This window comes from Glycine max, chromosome 13 (genome assembly GCF_000004515.6).
Source record: "Glycine max cultivar Williams 82 chromosome 13, Glycine_max_v4.0, whole genome shotgun sequence".
NCBI lineage: Eukaryota > Viridiplantae > Streptophyta > Magnoliopsida > Fabales > Fabaceae > Glycine > Glycine max.
The window spans coordinates 24767008-24783735 of NC_038249.2; the positions used below are offsets into that span (position 1 = coordinate 24767008).

Genomic DNA, 16728 nt, shown 5'->3' on the forward strand with positions numbered 1-16728 from the left:
TTAATTAATTATAATGGAAGAAATAAAAGAACTAAAACATAGATAAAATTGAGGATCAAATCAAAATTGTATATTTTTAAAAATATAAAGACCAACATTGTGAATTTTTTAAACAAATTTGAATCAAATATTTCTATTTTAAAATATGAGAATTAAGATTGTAGATTTTTTAAAATAAAGAGATCAAATGTCTCTATTTAAAAATGAAAGAAAAAAAATCAAAAGTATATTAAGCCTAAAAATTATTAAATTTTATATTTGATCATTTATGATTAAATAAAAGGATAAAACTATTTTATATTTTTAATGTATAAAATATTTTCTCGTATTCTTATTATTAATTAGTTTCTCTTATCTAGTCTAAAATATAAAAAAAATTAATTTGTGATAAGTGAGAAACTTAGTTAATCATATTTAATTACATAAATTTTAATTAAAAATTAATTATTTTTCTAACCTACCTTTTATTGGAAGTTGATATAAGAAATAATTTTTTTATTATAACTAAAATCTTAATTAAATAAAGGATATTTTAAAAATAATAATATTAAATAAGATATAATTAATTAAAAATTATATTTAAAAAATGTTTTTTTTAATATTTGAGATGGAAACAAAGACTAATTTGGGTTACTTAGTTGGGGATTCGAGAGTGGTGTGCGAAGATTTGAAAACGCAAAAGTGAAGGCCCACTCACTTCAAATCCATGCTACTATTACTATATAACGTCTCACTCTGTCACTCACTCCTTGTGGGGTCACACACTCAAAATCAAATCAAAACCCTAAATTCCCAATTCACCAAACCCTACAATGACCTCACAAGTTGTCCTACACAACAATTTCGAAACCAAACCCTCCGCCACCGTCACCACCATCGTCGAGTCCCCATCCGTCGCGCCGCCATCGCTCGCCGTCGCGAAGAGACCTTCCACCAAGGACCGCCACACCAAGGTCAACGGCCGCGGCCGCCGCGTCCGCATGCCGCCGCTCTGCGCCGCGCGCATTTTCCAGCTCACGCGCGAGCTCGGCCACCGATCCGACGGCGAGACCATCGAGTGGCTCCTCCGCCATGCCGAGACCTCCATTATAGCCGCTACCGGCTCCGGCACCGTCCCCGCCGCCCCCGTCTCCTCCGTTGGGCCCTCCGCTCCCTCCTCCGAGCCCATGGTCGCCTGCCCCGTCACGGCGGTCGGCGCTCAGGGAATGTTCGCCGTGCCGCCGCAGCCGAGTTGCCGGCTCGACCTTTCCCCGCCGCCTGGGATGGAGTTCGCGGTGAACGGTTACCGGCACATGCCGTTCACTGCGCTTCTGTTGCAGCCGGCGACGGCGGACGAAAATCAGAACGACGAGTCTCTCGGCGAACAATGATAGCGGTTCGAACCATTGGATTTTTTTTATTTTTAATTTTATTGATTTTTGGGTTAGTTTTTGGTTTTGCGTGGAATCAATGTAAATTACTATTATAAACCGTATGAATGTGAATATTATAATATATTTGGACCTTTTTTGGTTTGGGGGTTTAATAATGTGTACAAAATTTAGATTCGGATTTGAATTCGGCGGTCATTGGGAGTAGAATAAGACGAGCATTTTCTTCGTCGTGTTAAAATTCCAAGGTATGGTTTTGCCCAAAAGTTTTATGATGATTTTCGAGACATGTAATCGTGTTATTTGTTGGCAAATGTGGTCGAGTGTTTCTCAATTTTGTTGTGTTTCTGTGATTAGATTAGTGCAGTGGTTGTGGTGATTCAGTGTGTATCGGATGAACATTAATTTAAATGGAATTGATTTTATAAAATTGATTTTGAAATGAATTGTTTTTGATATTGTAATTGTATAGACGTGATAAAGGGGGTTTGATGTAGTGAAATGGGATGGTCTCCAACATGTAAACTAATGTTTAAATTCACAATAGTAGAGGTGTTCGCATTTACACTGCCTAGTAAGAAAAGAAATAAGATTAGATAAAAATAACTGAGAAATAGAATAGATTTAGAGGTGTTTGGATTATAAGAGAAATAAAGGTGGGAGTGGGATAATCTTAAATAGCTACATAATTAATGAGATTAGTGGGTGTGTATTGTTAAAAATGATTGAGATTGGATTGAAACAATAGACACATAAATTATAAGTTCATCTTACCATGAGATACATGTGAAATCTTATTTGGTACATGGTTTTATGTAAAATTAATTTTAGGTATTTTAGGTAAAGTCGATGTGCATTTCTATCTATGTTATTTTTTAGTACAATATATTCAAGTGGAACTTACATTTCCTTTTATTTATTTCCATCCTATTTTGTATAAGATCAAATAAACTCTCTTTTGCTGCTCCTTCCTATTTCCATCCCCCACTTACATTTCTTTGTCATCTCTTAGCCACCAAACACAAAGAAATGGGATGTCTTCGGTAGAGAAAAAATGGCAAGACGAAGAAATAAAAAGGTGTGAATTTCACATTTTTTTTTTATTTCTTTGCTCAATTACATAAAAATAGCTTGGCAGCATGATAATTACTGTCACAATATATATTTTGAAAAAATAATCAATTTTCAAAAAGAATATTCCATTATCTCCTGAACAACAATCAATTGTCAGTAACTAATTGCTTTTTTTTTTCTTTATTGTTTTTTCTATCTACTTTTTTTAAAAAAATTTCAAACCAAACACCCTTAAATTCACTTATTTCTCATCTATGTGCAATCACTCTATTTCTATTCACCCAATTTCTCACATATGTCTTCTTTCCTATTAAGCACACTGTAAATAAGTGATTTTAGTGCCTTGCAAAGAAATTGATTGAATCTAAAATCAATTATATAAGTAACTTTAAATAGTTTTTGCATTAATTTTTTTACAGAGTTTTGTTGTTAAGTTTTTAGAATAAAATCATATAAACATTAATTATTCTACTTCAGTTTTTAACCAAAATAATTTTTATTTAAAATTAATTTTACAAGCATTAATCCTAAGGTTTCATGGTTATATAAAATTAATTTTGATTTAGAATTAATAATGTTGGTAATTTGCAAAAAGTACCTTCACATTAGACTAATCTGTAACTTATGAAAAAAATTAATTGTAAAGTTTTCCTTGTGATTTTTTTCCGCCAAGTCTATAGTTATTTATAGAGAACTAATTTTTGAAAAAACTATAATGTATAGCTAGTATTTTATTGGGTGTTTATAAGACAAATATTTATTTTATATAATTAAAGTTCACAATAAAATGAATACTTTTTAATATAAATTAGAGTTAAATTATACAAACAACATCTACTTCAGTTTTAATGAAATTAGTGTGGAACCCATGCTTATGCACAGTTAAAATAAATCAAAAAGGGAGAGAGTGATTGCCTGAGAGAGAAAATAAAAAGTAAAATATAAAAAATATCAATTTTGTGCCCAGCCAACATGTGATAGTTGATTGGACATAGTTAATACATATATATTACGCTGATATTTTCAAATATTAATGTAAATGACGTTAATTGACATTAACATTTTAATTTATAAAGATAAAAAAAAAATCTTTTCTTATTTTAGGACTTGTTAAAGAGACTCAATTAAGAAAAAAATAGTTGAAGAAGCTAATTAAAAATTATCATAAGAGAAATAAGTAGATTAATTTAACCAAGATTATTAAATTGAACAATTTTTGTTTATAAAAAAAGAATCTTAAAAACTAAATAAATATGCCATATTTAGATTTCAGATTTTATTAGATGAGACTCAAATTTTACAGTCTAACTAGCCCAATATATATAATATTTTTTTACCTTTATTCCCTAAAAAATTCAAAATAAATTTGACCCATTAGATAAGTTTGACCTGGATTAATTTTTAATTTTTTTTTACAATAATGGCAATAAATTAGAACTACCCAAATCTCTCGTGGTTTAGATGTGTTATTTTCTTCCTTATAAAAGATCCTTGATCTCTTAATGTCTATCTTTCCCCTAATTTCATTCAGAACCCTCCCCTAGCCGCAGCTTCTGGTTCTCTCCGTCTCGGTGGGGCCCGCAAGTCGCCGTCATCGGTGAGTGCTCTTCCCCGTCCCTTAGGAGAGGTCTCTGATTATTGGGACAATCAATATATTCAAACACATGTTTTCAAATTCAGCTTTCTATAAGTTGTTGTTTGTACTTCTTCTTGTCTCTGCACTCTAGCTTTTAGTTGATTTTAATCTTTACAAAAAAAAGTATCTCTGTAAAAAAAAAATGTTCCTCAAAGTTTTTCTTCTTATCCCAACTGGTGAGTTCTGTTATGTTGTTTGCTTTTGCTAAACTGAATTCCTATATTGTTTCGTGCATTTCAGATTATACACATTATATCTTTGTGGAATCTGTGTTTTTGGAGGATTAGTTAGTTTGCAGCAGTTAGTAGGATGCCTCTGCAACTTTTTGATGGCGGTGATTCCGAAAATTACGACGTTTCGAACATCAAGGTAGATGAGGAGTATGCTCGTAGGTTTGAGCACAACAAGAGGCGGGAGAACCTCCAGCGATTTGAGGAATTGAAAAAGAAGGGTGTTATTGATTCACCTTCACCCTCGCATTCTGAAGGTGAGGAAGAATCTGAGTCTGAGTCGTCATCGGATGATGATGACGACAACGACGACAACTATGAGAAGCTTGTTGATTCTAGAAGGAGTGACAAGAAGTTCTTTGAAATCTTGATTAAGGTGAAGAAGCAAGATCCTATTCTTAAGCAAATAGATGTTAGGCTCTTTGGGTCGGATGATAGTGGTGATGGCGAAGGTGGTGAAAAGGAGAAAGTTAAATCAAAAGACAAGAAGGGTGAAAAGCCAATGTATTTGAAGGATGTGGTGGCAAAACATTTGATTGAGGAGGGGGCAGATTTTGGTATGAAGAGGAGGAAATAGATGAAAAGGAAAAACGTACGGGTAAGAAGGTAATGCCTTCCAAAGATAAAGGCTTTGTTAGTAAGGATGGGAAGAAGACTTATGGTGATGAGCAAGAGGAGTTGAAAAAGGCTTTTTTGGAAGCAGTAGAAAGGGAGGGTTTGGAAGATGGTGAAGAGGATTTTTTCATTGTGAAGGAGAAGGTAGGTAAGGAGGACAAAATAGACTGTGATGACAAGGAACTTGAGGAGAAGCCGGATGAGTATTTTGGTGGAGATGCAGAATCAAATGAAAATTCCAAGTTTCTGAGAAACTATTTCATGAACAAAATGTGGATTGACAAGAGTGGGAAGAATTTGAAAGTCGGAGAGGGCGAATTGGAAGATATTTCAGAGGATGAGATGGACCTTGAGAGACAGGAAGAATATGAGTACAGATTTCAGGAAACTCCAGGAGATAGGGTGTTGGGCCATGCTCGGAAGGTGGAGGGATCAGTGAGGAAGAAGACAAATGCAAGGAAAGAGCAGAGAAAGAGCAAAGAGGAGAGAAGGGCTAAAGATCAAAAGGAGAGGGAGGTGGTGTTGAAACGTTTAAAGAATTTGAAGAAGCAGGAGATACGGGAGAAGGGGTTAAAAAGATAATGAAGACTGCGGGGATCCATAATGATGACATTATCCCATTGTCTATGGCAGAAATCGAAGAGGAATTTGACCCAGAGGTGTATGATAGAATGATGAAGAAGGCATTTGATGAGAAATATTATAATGCAGAGGATGCTGACCCTGACTTTTGTAGTGACAATGATGACATTGAGAAGCTAGATTTCGAAAAGGAGGATGAATTACTTGGGCTTCCTAAAGGCTGGGATGCATGCGGATCTAATGGTCGTTTTTTAGCTGCAAGGGATAAAGCATTGAAAGAAAAGATGGAGAGCACTAGTGATGATGATCTCCCAGAAGAAGATGAAAAAGAAAAGTTTGAGAATACTAGTGATGACGATCTCCCGGAAAGAGAAGAGGAAAAAGAAGAAAAAGTTCCCGAGGAAGGTAGTCAGAAGAGGAAGCGCAAAACAGCACTTTTGGAGAAAGCAAGACAGGCAATGATGGATGAGTACTATAAATTAGATTATGAGGACACAATTGGGGATCTGAAGACAAGATTCAAGTATGCCAAAACAAAACCAAGTAGATTTGGCTTGAGTGCCTCAGAGATACTATTGATGGATGACAAGGACTTCAATCAGTATGTTTCCTTGAAAAAGCTTGCTCCTTACTGGGAGGAGGAATGGAAACTAAGCAAACAAAAAAGATACATGTTGAAGATGAGGGCTAAGGAGCTCCTTTGTGCATCAAGTTTGGATAAGAAGAAAAAGAAGTCAAAGGTTGATTCTGGCAAGATAACTTCATCAAAAAGTGTTGTGGAGAACAAAAACCAAACACAGAAGAATCAAATATTAATACGGATTATCTATCAAGGAAAGCCAAGAGAAGGCGACAAGTAGCTAATTTGCAATTATCGCAATCGAGGCTTAAAGCATATGGAAAGATACCCTCAAAATCTAAGCATGGAGGAAAGCACTGAAAGCTATCAATTATTTATGCAGGTAATTACTTCAGTGTGAGGTTAATTTGAATTTTGAACTAGCTATATAAAAATATCCATTGCTGTTGTTAAAAAAATGTCGGCTTTAGTAAAACATTTCTTTTCTGCTTAACAAGGCAATTATTTTAAATTAACGTGATTATATCCGGCCACAATAAAGTGATATTGGATTAAGTGTATTTATTTATTTTTGAAAAAGAATTGTCTACCTCTCCCTCCCCAACCTTGCCTGCTTGTAACTTTTTTTGGTGTTTTGCAGAAGGAACCTACTAACCAAAGAACTTAGGATCTGAAAAGAGGATTGGAGCTTAATATTGCAAAATACTGGGTGGTGGATGTTTTGGCCAAACTGTTTTTATGGAGAAGTTTTGTTTGTCTTTGTGTTTTCTCCTATGATTAGTCCGTGGAATTTGTCAGTACACAAACTGTCAATTGGACCAGCAATTCAGTTTTGACCAAATTGTGTTTTCATTATTGCATTTAGAATTTGTGCTTTAATATTTGCTAGTCTTGCTGATTGAAAACAAGCTGCAACTGTTACTAGGCATAGGATCACAACTTCATTGAGCCCTGAGCTCTAGCATACGTGTCAGATTATCGTCACATTGATATGTCAGTGTCTCGTCTTTACTAGCATGTCACGTGTTAAAATTGCTCAATTTTGAAAACTTGAGGAACCTAATATGCAATTAAAAAAATTCAAAAATCAAAATTACACGATTGGAAAACTTTAGGGACACCAAAAGAGAATTTAAGTTTTTATTTTATGATTCAAACTATTATTTTTTTCCAAAAATCAAAACTTACTTTCAAAATGCTTATTTAAATAAAAATATCTTCTTTTTTACCATAACTCTTTCATGGTCAATTCATTTAGCATCTATTTTGTCAAAATTGAAATTAGATCAATTCATTTAGCATCTAATTTGTCAAAATTGAAATTAGATGAACATGGACCCTAATTTGTTTTCAAAGTTTATACTGCTAATTCCTCAAATGGGCCTGCTTGTAACAGTTCTTCTTTAAAAAAAGTACTTTCAAACCATTTGTTTAACTTTTCAAAATAATCAAAAACTATTTAAAATAATTTCTCATAAACCCCAGATATTGGTCGAGTAAACCGAAACAGAATCTCACACTTGACATGCCACAAGTTTGAGCTCGCATTCCTTTCTGGATACATCATTTAAATTAAGTTAACATTTATCTACTAAAGTTTATCTTAGTTCTTATATTTTATACATATAATTGAGTTTTTATGATTTTATTGAGTTTTATGATTATGCATTGATAGCATTAAAGTACTTTATAGTATCATTATAAATCATGGTTGATATGAATTTTAAAATAATTATTATAAAAACTAAAATTTATTATACATGATAATCTATCATTAGATAATATTGTAAAATTATTTTACATTATAATCTTTTTTTCTCAATTTTAAAACCACTATAAATTAGTCTCTAGAGTAAGAGCCAGAACTAAGTAAGCTTGATGACCAAGGATCAATTCTTAACAAGTTTAAAATTATAGGAACTTAAGACCAAACCTTTTGAGTAGAAGAACTATATTAGATATGAGAAATTATAAGCATTAAAAACATATTTAAACTTTTAAATTGTGAAAGAATTGTCGTCATGTTCAAAATCAGTCCGAGCATAAGTACTCGTCATTTCAACCTAGCAAACTTTACTAGATAGTAATTATAGTCCAATAATATAACCTGGTGAATCAAGATGAAAACAAACTAGATAAATTGCTATACTTTAACCCTTTATGCATAAAATGTCATTGGGATGTAGCTGCCTCGCCACATTATAATTAATAAAAAGGAAAATCAGATTATTCATACAAAAATAACCGGCAAAGAAATGGGAATATAAAAATTAAGGGCTATTCTATAGCACCTCAAAGGTTTGATATCCCTGCTAAGTTGAAAGCATCCTTATTGGCTGTTGGCTGACTCTTGGATGAATTTTGATACACAGTCCAAAATGCAGAGGCACCAAATTTTTGGGTACATGTTCAGGTTCTATGGCAGCCACACTATTAATGCTTAGTCCCAAAGTTCCACCACCTTTTCTTCTTTCTCGACTCACTTGAAGGTATATCTGGATCAATAGGTTATTAATGCATACATGATAGACCAACCCCATACCATATATTTGGAAAATACTAAGGCTAAAATAAAATTTTGGTCCCTCATCTGAATTTTTGGTTTCAGTTTGGTCCCTTAAAGTGTCCCTCCTAGATCAAGTTAGTCCTTTCGTTAAATAATCACACAAATTTGGTGAACTCAATGACACTAACAAACTGTGACTTTCGTTAATTGATCACACAAATTTGGTGAACTCAGAGACACTAACAAATTGTGAGAGATACCACGTGAGCCAAAATTAATAGTTAGTGCAAAAAAACTAACAGAAGGACCAATTCAGTCAAACAAACTTTAAAGGACCAAAATGAAACTTTTTAAACTTAGAGGACCAAAATGAAACTATTTAAACTTATGCCACGTGAGCCAAAATTAACAGTTAGTGCAAAAAACTAACACAAGGACCAAAATGAAATTTTTAAACTTTGAGGACCAAACTGAAACAAGAAATACAAATAAGGGCCTGAAATTATATTTTCACCTAAATAAATATCTAAGTGCTAACAAATCCAATTGTCTAAGAGAGTTAAACACAGGATTTGTCAAATATATTAAATTTCAACCAAATCCTTCAAACTATTGGTGAGCTTGTTTCAAACTGATTCAAGCTAAATATAAAAAATTCATAAAATTACCTCCTTGAGGATAGATGGAGTTGTAATGCACCTCTGCCCAAAAACTAAGGAAAATCACTGTCATAAAAACACAAAATCAATGCAAGCTGATTATATGTGATTGATGAATGATGAACAATGAAAAAATGGTCATAAAGCAATCAATACCCAATAAAATGCCAAAGCCATCAATGGTTCACAAATTCATAGATTTAGTATAACACAAAATATTGATCCCGGCACACAAATCAAACTTTTATCCAACCAATTTTCATAATTAGGTTTCCAGATAACAGATATTGAAGTTTCAGTATTGTTCATTAGATATTGAATGTCAAATTATGGTCAAGGTTGAAAAAGATTTCAAGAAACAATGTGATGTGAACATAGTTAACTAAGAAAACAAAAGTTTGAAGAGAAAATGAAACAAAAATGGGAAAGAAAAATTTAGAACAGATCAACAGAATGAAGAAGATCTTACCTCCTTTTGGCTTCTCAAAATGAGGAAGTATTTCTATGCAACACGTATCCTTGAAAGAAGTCATCACAAATATTCTCACGCCATACTGGAGAAAAAAGGAAAACAATTTCAAAGGTATCAGTCATAAATAAAAAGGCATATCATTTCATTATTGTTTTCAGATATTATCCTCTTTGCATATGCAAGGGTAAGGCTGCGTACAACATCCCTCCCCCATACCTTCGCATAGCGAGGAGCCTCCGGGCAATGGGGTACGAAGTTTTATTATTGCTATAAACTAAAAATGGCATCATCTTAGGCACAATTAAATAGGGAAAGAGGGTTGACAGAATTAAATCAGGTAAACTATGCCTGAAATTTTTTATACATCGATTCAATGAATTTAAATCAACAGTTTCTTTTAAAGGATTACAACCCTGCATTAAAGACTATTTATTAACAGTTTAATAATGCCTGTGATAATAATAAAATGTTGGGTAATGTGTTTTAGGACCTTGGGATTCCGAATAAAGAAGGAAAAGGAGAAGCCAAAAGCTCCTAAATAAAACTCAATTTTCTAAAGCTTTTTTTTAAAAAACTTATCTTAATTAATTTTTTTTCCAAACATTTTAAAATTCTGTTTGGTCTAAGTTCTCCTTTTAAGGAGAAGAGAAGCTTAAAATATGTTATGCTAAACATTACCTAACTGGCTAACTGTCACAATTGAAAATATTCCAACATCAATAAGGCAATAAATGGTCCATTTTGTAGGCACAATAGTTTGGTTGTTAACAGCCAAATTAATATATAGGATATTTTCTAGAAAAATTAGAAGTTAACACTGTAAAAAAATAATTGATAAGCAAAAAGCAAACCACCAAATTTGAAATTTGCAAGCCACATATTGTCAAAATCAATGGACACCTTACCGATTCATTATTTCTCTAGAAGATTGGCGAAATAAAAAAATGTCTCACAGCAAATGGAAGAACAATGAAAAATATCCAAACAAAGTTCAACATAAGAAAAATAGTAAATTGCAAGACTTATACCGAATCTGCAGCTGCTTGAAGGGTGACATGATCCCCCCATTCACCACTCCTAGTTTCATTTACAATGAAAAAAAAAAAACTATTAATTAGCTCAAAAGAAGTTTCACATATTGATAGATAGAAAGAAAGAAATAAGAGTGCAGATTATTACTTAGACATCTTCTCCAAATATTCGGCATATTCCATGGGAACATATCCCTCATAAATCTCTGGATGAGACTTCAGCTGGTTAAAAACTCCATTCAACAATCAGAATCCAAGAATAATGCAAAAAGAAAAAAAGCATTGCAGACATTAAAATTTAGACAAGCATAATAAAGCATAATCCACTACACTAGACTACAAACCTTGTTCACAACTTGTCGTCTCACATACTTGTGGTGATCAGGTGTGTTATACAATTGATCAGACAATGCACGGAACTGGAGAGGAATAAAAATAAAAGAATTAGGAATTGATACTTATATTAAATATGGAAACTAACTACATAAAACTGATGAATGCTACTATGCACATATTGATAAACAAAAGAATTGGAGGGAAATGCAAATTAAAAGCAACAAACCTGACAATTACCATCACCTTGTACCATATGCTCCACAAAGTCATATAACTGCAATCTGTTTGAAAACATAGGCGGCTTAATTTGTCATGTTGAGTGTAAGTCCAATAAAAGAAAATATACATGAAATAAATTATTCTTTCAATCAGCATAAACACTAAAAATTATTAATGAACAAAAAAAAAGAAAACACTCAATGAAGCCCATTTGTTGCAATAGTTTCACTGTAATTGCAATCATTAAATTACTGGCCAATAAAACATGCATCGTGACAACATTTTGTTAGTTTTTCACCAAGGAGGAATAATGCTTATGACTTACCTATCCAGAAGCCTTTGATGATCTGAAGTGGCTTCATCTATTGAGGGAATTTCTCCATTAATTTTTGGAACATGCTACAAAAGAGGGTAAAAACCAATTTTTAGGCATGGTAAATCATACAACTGATGAAAAGAAAAGAACTTTCTAAAACCATACTACATGGCCTGGGCAGTAGGATGAAAACAAAGAGATAAAATTCATCATAACAAAAACAAAAATAACATCTAGCACTTCTAAAACTCATTTTTCCTTCCACCCCCTCCCCCAAAACTGACCACCATGTATCAGAGTAGAAGATTCAAACCAGAAGCTGCTTCTTTCATCATTGTGTATGAAAACTTGTGGACTGCAGGATTAAATCTTCAGTAGTTCACAATTAAAATTTAAAAAGCAATCATGACTTACTGTAAATACCAATTAATGTAATGAGTAGAAAACATAGGTCAGAGAGAAGCTTATAACCATAAGTTGACAAAAAATATCATATTGGAACATAATAAATAAGCTATTTCATACTTAAATGACCATTAAAGGGGTATATATATTGAAGGGCGGGTCCAAAAAATAAAGAGACAGAAGCAAAAGAGGCTAAACATACAGGAATTGGAACCATCTGGCTCAGTCTCCTCCCTATTTCACCATCAAGTGGATAATTGTCTGTAAGCTCCAATGAGCTTTCCTCTACTTCACAGGGACTACAACATGATGAACTAGAAGGTTCTATGTCACCAACTCCATTGTAAGCATAATCATGACCTGAATACAAAAAAATCTGATTGAACTAGCCAAATTCATGCAAAAAAGATAATTATAAACTAAAAGCAAGCACACAGAAACTTTGAGCCTTAAATGATACCTGAACAGTAGTTCATCATCGATGTGTTATTCCAATCACATGTAGGCTCAGAAGCATGGAACTGTTCTTCATCTGTCTGTGAATATCCTGAACACTCAGCAATATCTAGCCGGGAAAATTCTTCTTGAAGAGCCCGTGCAATGATCTCATCATTTTGTATTTGGTTACTTTCAGTATCATAATGGCTATGGTAGTAGTGTCCATTATAGACATCACCAGTATCATGTTGAATTATGTCACTGTAGTATCCAGGACTATAGGCAGGGTCACTGTCAAAAAGATTAATACCCCACTGCACAACATCTGGATGCTCGTATAACCCCATCTTTAAGTATTAAATTTGACTAAAAATCTGAAAGTCTTCTTCCAGATAATGTTGAAATGATTCCACACCAGCTAAAATAAACCTGCCAAAATAAGCTGTACATTAATAGATTGGACATTTACCAGTGGTTAAGATAATGATATGCTAAATCAAGAACAAATCATAGCATTGAATACATCAGACCAGGCAGTGTGTGTCTAATTAAACTGAATCATTGAAGATCTAAAATAGAGGTGTCATAGCATTGAATACATCAGACCAGGCAGTGTGTGTCTAATTAAACTGAATCATTGAAGATCTAAAATAGAGGTGTCATGCAAATCTGAGAACTAGATACTAAAAAATAGACAGGTTTAAGTATAACAGTTAATAAAACAAAAAATTGCTACTTGCCACTCTAGTATAATTTATATAACTTTATCAGAATTGTTCACAACAAATTTGACAAGTAAATTTTACCGTATACATTATCATGCCCAATAGTTGATATTTGATACTAGAAGATTTTTTGCTTTCCAGTCTTTTCACAATAGCAACAACAATCAAAACCTCTCCCACTAAGTAGGGTTGATTACATGGTTAAATCAGTGTTATTAGATTTTATCAAAAACAAAATTTCACCAAAACCATTTAAGTATATTATGTTCCTGCGCATTAAAGTTTGACTAGTTGAATTTCTCTAAATGCAGCCACAAACATGACTACGTGCTCTAGCATGACTGGCCAAAGACTACCTTTCAGATTCAGATACAGGAGCTATGGGAACTTAAGCTAACCTAAGTAATAATACATTAATACACCCTCATTGATAGGCTAATATGTAGTTAATTATTTGAATATCAAAAGTAAATGAGACTGATTTCAACACTATCCAATGTTATGAAAGGAAATGTCTACTTTGCTCTCCTTTCCAGAGAACAAAATAAAATCACCCTCCTCCATGGCCCTGATAAGAAAAAAAGAGTAATTTAGCACACATGGCTCTACCATGATTTGGGGAGGAATTGAGAATACCAAATGTAGAGAGCCTTCGTCCCATTGAGTGAGCAGAGAGGCTGTTTCCACATCTAGGCCAATGATTTCCAGGTCAAGAGGCAGTAAATTTGACCTGCGGTGCAAGGGCTCAAAACCCTCTAGGAACACCAACGGGTGAGGTTAAAGTCAACACCTAAGTAGAGATTAGTCTCACAAGTCACACCAAAAGGATGTGAGGAATCTTCATGTTCTTGCCAAAAAATAAAGCAGTAATCTTTTCATTGCACAAGTCTCCCTCTTGAAAGTAAGAGGGAGTAGGGGATCCAGCTCCTCTAAAGTGAGCAATTCACTTTAGAGATTAGTCTTACAAGCCACACCAAAAGGATGTGACGAATCTTCATATTCTTGCCAAAAAATAAAGCAGCAATCTTTTCATTGCACAAGTCTCCTTCTTGAAAGTAAGAGGGAGTGGGGGATCCAGCTCCTCTAAAGTGAGGGAGGGGATCCAGCTCCTCTAAGGATAAAGTAAATTATCTCAGTTGTTGACAAGAAAATCAATGGTTGATATTACGTGCACATACATAACAATTCATAGATGTGTTGGAATATTAATATATTATCCTTCGATTTTCTCATTAATGACTAAGATTACTTACTTGACCTATTCTCACTTCAGAGGAGTCAAATCAAAGGAGGGAGTAACAGAAGCAAGAGCCATCAAGCATCTAGTTCCTTTTTTGTTATTGAGATCAAATAACTGTTAGTTTTACCCTCTATGGTCGTCTTCTTAGTCCTGCCTCAACATCAAAAAGCAAATCACGACCATTCTGAACCTATTATTACCTGGATCCTCATTAACTAACTATGGGCTGTAAAAAAGGACATGCACAAAACTATGTCCATGACTCTATTCCCCACTACTTTAGTGTCAGACAACAGTAAGTGGAGTTGCATATGCAAGTTCAACTGTTGTTGAAAAACAAACAAGAGACGAACCATAATTGAAATCCAAAGCATCCTAAAAGAATACAAAAAAGAAAAAAACTCCATCGCATTAGATTTCAACATAAAATCAATTGGCGTTGCCTAACAGATATATGAGACTTCTTAACACATCACACCTCTGGAGATCATTACTTAACACCAATCCAAAACAAACCCAGAAACGCTCGAAAGAAAAAGTTTCCAACTTGGAATACAACAAACTACCAAATGATCCAACACTAAAAAAGAACCAGAAATTGAACAGCACAGCCAATTAACAAAACAAAACATCAAAGTTAAATAAATAAATAAAAGACACCCCACCTCGGATTCAGCACCAACTCAATTGAGACAATCCTCGAGAGACACAGCAATAGCGAAAACAAAGGGAGGTACGAATGCAATAGGCAATAGATGAGGATGAAGCATTGAATTGAATATTTATGGTAAGAAAATGGACGAAAAAAGGTGCAGTTTATATACAGTTTGCCACGGCGTTAAAGGTCGAACACCTTCTGAAAAATGCTGCTTCATTGTTTTCGCATTTTGAAGCACTGGGCGGCATTTTTTAACGCCAGTTCTTTAATCCCGAAAATTTCGTCAAAATCTAAATCATAAATTGCCTACCCATTTGGCAATTCGTCATGATTTAACCAAAAAGATTACATTTTTGGTATCAATAGCCGTTGATTAAGGTTTGGGAATATGGTGGGGACTAGAGAGAGTTTAACGGACGGTTCAGATTGGTTGCTGAGTGAAGAAGGTATCAGAACCAACGTCTTTAATTGGACCAGGATTGTCATTAATTTCTCTCTCCCTCCCCTCTCTCTCTTAATGAATTTAATTTTTTTAGTTGAATAATATTAAGGAATTTAATTTGCATGTACAGTTAGTCAAACAATTTAATTTCTATCCATGGGAAATTAATTAGAATTTATTGTTGAGAGATGTTTCTTAAGATGGTAGTTATTACAGAAATTAATGATTTATAAAAAAATTAATAATTACAAAAATTAGATCTTTTGCGTATCGCAATTGTACTATAGTATTTTGATATTTTCATCGATTTTTCGTTAAATACTTAATAAATTTTATTAATATATTATTAGTTGGTGACATGATACTTCCTCTAATCTTTATCATGAAAAAAATATTTTACAATTATTCAAAAATTAAGTAATTTCATTTAATTGTATTAATGCTAAAATAAAAATAAGTTTTTTTCTTAAATTATTCTTCATTTGAATTTATCAAGTATATAAAAAAAATTAGCCTCATTAAATGAAGAGTATTTTAAAGATTATTTCATTAAAAGAGATAAAATTAGTTACTAAATTAATTACGGATATGGGCAGATTTTAAAAAAAAATTATCATAATGGGTATTTTTTATAAAAATTTATGAAAATGGATAAATCGTATTTTGATATACGATTTCAAAAGAAATCCAATATCAAAACACGATTTTACTTTTTATTTGTTTAAAATATTTATTTTTTTCTAAGAATTGAAATCGAATGTTAAAATATGATTTCAGTTTTATTTTTCTTTTTTCTAATGAAATCATATGGTAGGGCATATTTTTATATATTTTTCTTATTTTTTAAAAATTGAAATCGTATTGTGTTGCACGATTTCAGTTATGTTTTTTTTATATTGGTTTTATTTTTACGTTAAAATTTATGATTTTTTTTAAAATAAAAAGATATATTAAAAATAAAATGGTATATGAATGAAATTTATAAGTTAAATAATATATAGTAATTAATTATGCTTGAAAGATTAAAGATTACAAAAATATTGAACATAGTTCATTGTTTATATGGATAATTATCACGATGATAATCTTCATTTTAACACACTAAACATTTCTTTGGTCTATTTGAAACTAATTCATTCATTTTATTATGTATGTGACTAGTAGTTGACCTGCTTGATTGAAATCGTCGTATTT

At 32.8% G+C, this 16728-nt stretch overlaps 2 protein-coding genes and 1 pseudogene across 6 annotated transcripts; 2 read left to right on the forward strand and 1 right to left on the reverse strand.

Annotated features, from left to right (window-relative positions):
- The first annotated feature begins 703 nt into the window (after window positions 1–703).
- On the forward strand, window positions 704–1611 carry LOC100811316 (transcription factor TCP11). Its single transcript, XM_003541376.5, has one exon. It carries the CDS (start codon window positions 813–815, stop codon window positions 1368–1370), a length of 558 nt encoding a protein of 185 aa, XP_003541424.1. The 5' UTR covers window positions 704–812; the 3' UTR covers window positions 1371–1611.
- Window positions 1612–3884: 2273 nt separating this feature from the next.
- LOC100811843 (protein KRI1 homolog) lies at window positions 3885–6928 on the forward strand (annotated as a pseudogene).
- A 1320-nt stretch (window positions 6929–8248) lies between these two features.
- Window positions 8249–15434, reverse strand: LOC100811851 (OVARIAN TUMOR DOMAIN-containing deubiquitinating enzyme 12). Of its 5 annotated transcripts, XM_041008108.1 has the most exons (12): window positions 15100–15434; window positions 14448–14584; window positions 12492–12898; window positions 12234–12391; window positions 11636–11709; window positions 11318–11372; window positions 11100–11174; window positions 10904–10977; window positions 10753–10831; window positions 9722–9806; window positions 9262–9318; window positions 8249–8582 (listed from the first exon to the last, which is right to left on the reverse strand). In XM_041008108.1, exons 3-12 carry the CDS (start codon window positions 12814–12816, stop codon window positions 8521–8523), a joined length of 1044 nt encoding a protein of 347 aa, XP_040864042.1. In that variant the 5' UTR covers window positions 12817–12898; window positions 14448–14584; window positions 15100–15434; the 3' UTR covers window positions 8249–8520. The 5 variants fall into 5 exon arrangements, with proteins under 5 accessions (XP_040864042.1, XP_003542556.1, XP_040864041.1 ...); XM_003542508.5 differs by lacking the exon at window positions 14448–14584 and having other exon boundaries at window positions 10753–10801; XM_041008107.1 differs by lacking the exon at window positions 14448–14584.
- Window positions 15435–16728: the final 1294 nt, after the last annotated feature.